Raw genomic sequence first — 267 nt, forward strand, 5'->3', positions numbered from 1 at the left:
GAGGCGGCGGGGGGGGCCCCACCCCGTTGCCGGGGGGGGGGGGCGGGGGGGGGGGGCCCCCCGGGAGCCCCCCCCCCCCCGGCACGGCGCGTGCTGTCCCGCAGGTGACGCAGGGCTGCCACCTCTCCTGCCTGGACGGCACCGTGCAGGGACAGGGCTTCTGCGCCGGCCCCGCCTGGGACCCGGTCACCGGCTGGGGGACCCCCAACTTCCCCCAACTGCTGCGGGCGCTGCTGCCGCCGCCATGACGGAGGGCGGGGCTTGGGC

The 267-nt window shown here is 81.3% G+C and overlaps 1 protein-coding gene across 1 annotated transcript in view; it reads left to right on the top strand.

The window, feature by feature from the left end:
* The window catches only part of LOC106899643 (tripeptidyl-peptidase 1-like), a 5,794-nt gene extending 5,533 nt beyond the window's left edge, over window positions 1–261 (top strand). Inside the window, exon 10 of the mRNA XM_014961530.1 lies at window positions 105–261. Within this exon, the coding sequence (XP_014817016.1) occupies window positions 105–248 (144 nt within the window). The 3' untranslated portion in view covers window positions 249–261. The remainder of the gene's footprint in view (window positions 1–104) is intronic.
* The last annotated feature ends 6 nt before the right edge of the window (window positions 262–267 follow it).

Source organism: Calidris pugnax, unplaced genomic scaffold, assembly GCF_001431845.1.
Source record: "Calidris pugnax isolate Ruff unplaced genomic scaffold, ASM143184v1 scaffold607, whole genome shotgun sequence".
NCBI classification, from domain to species: Eukaryota; Metazoa; Chordata; class Aves; order Charadriiformes; family Scolopacidae; genus Calidris; species Calidris pugnax.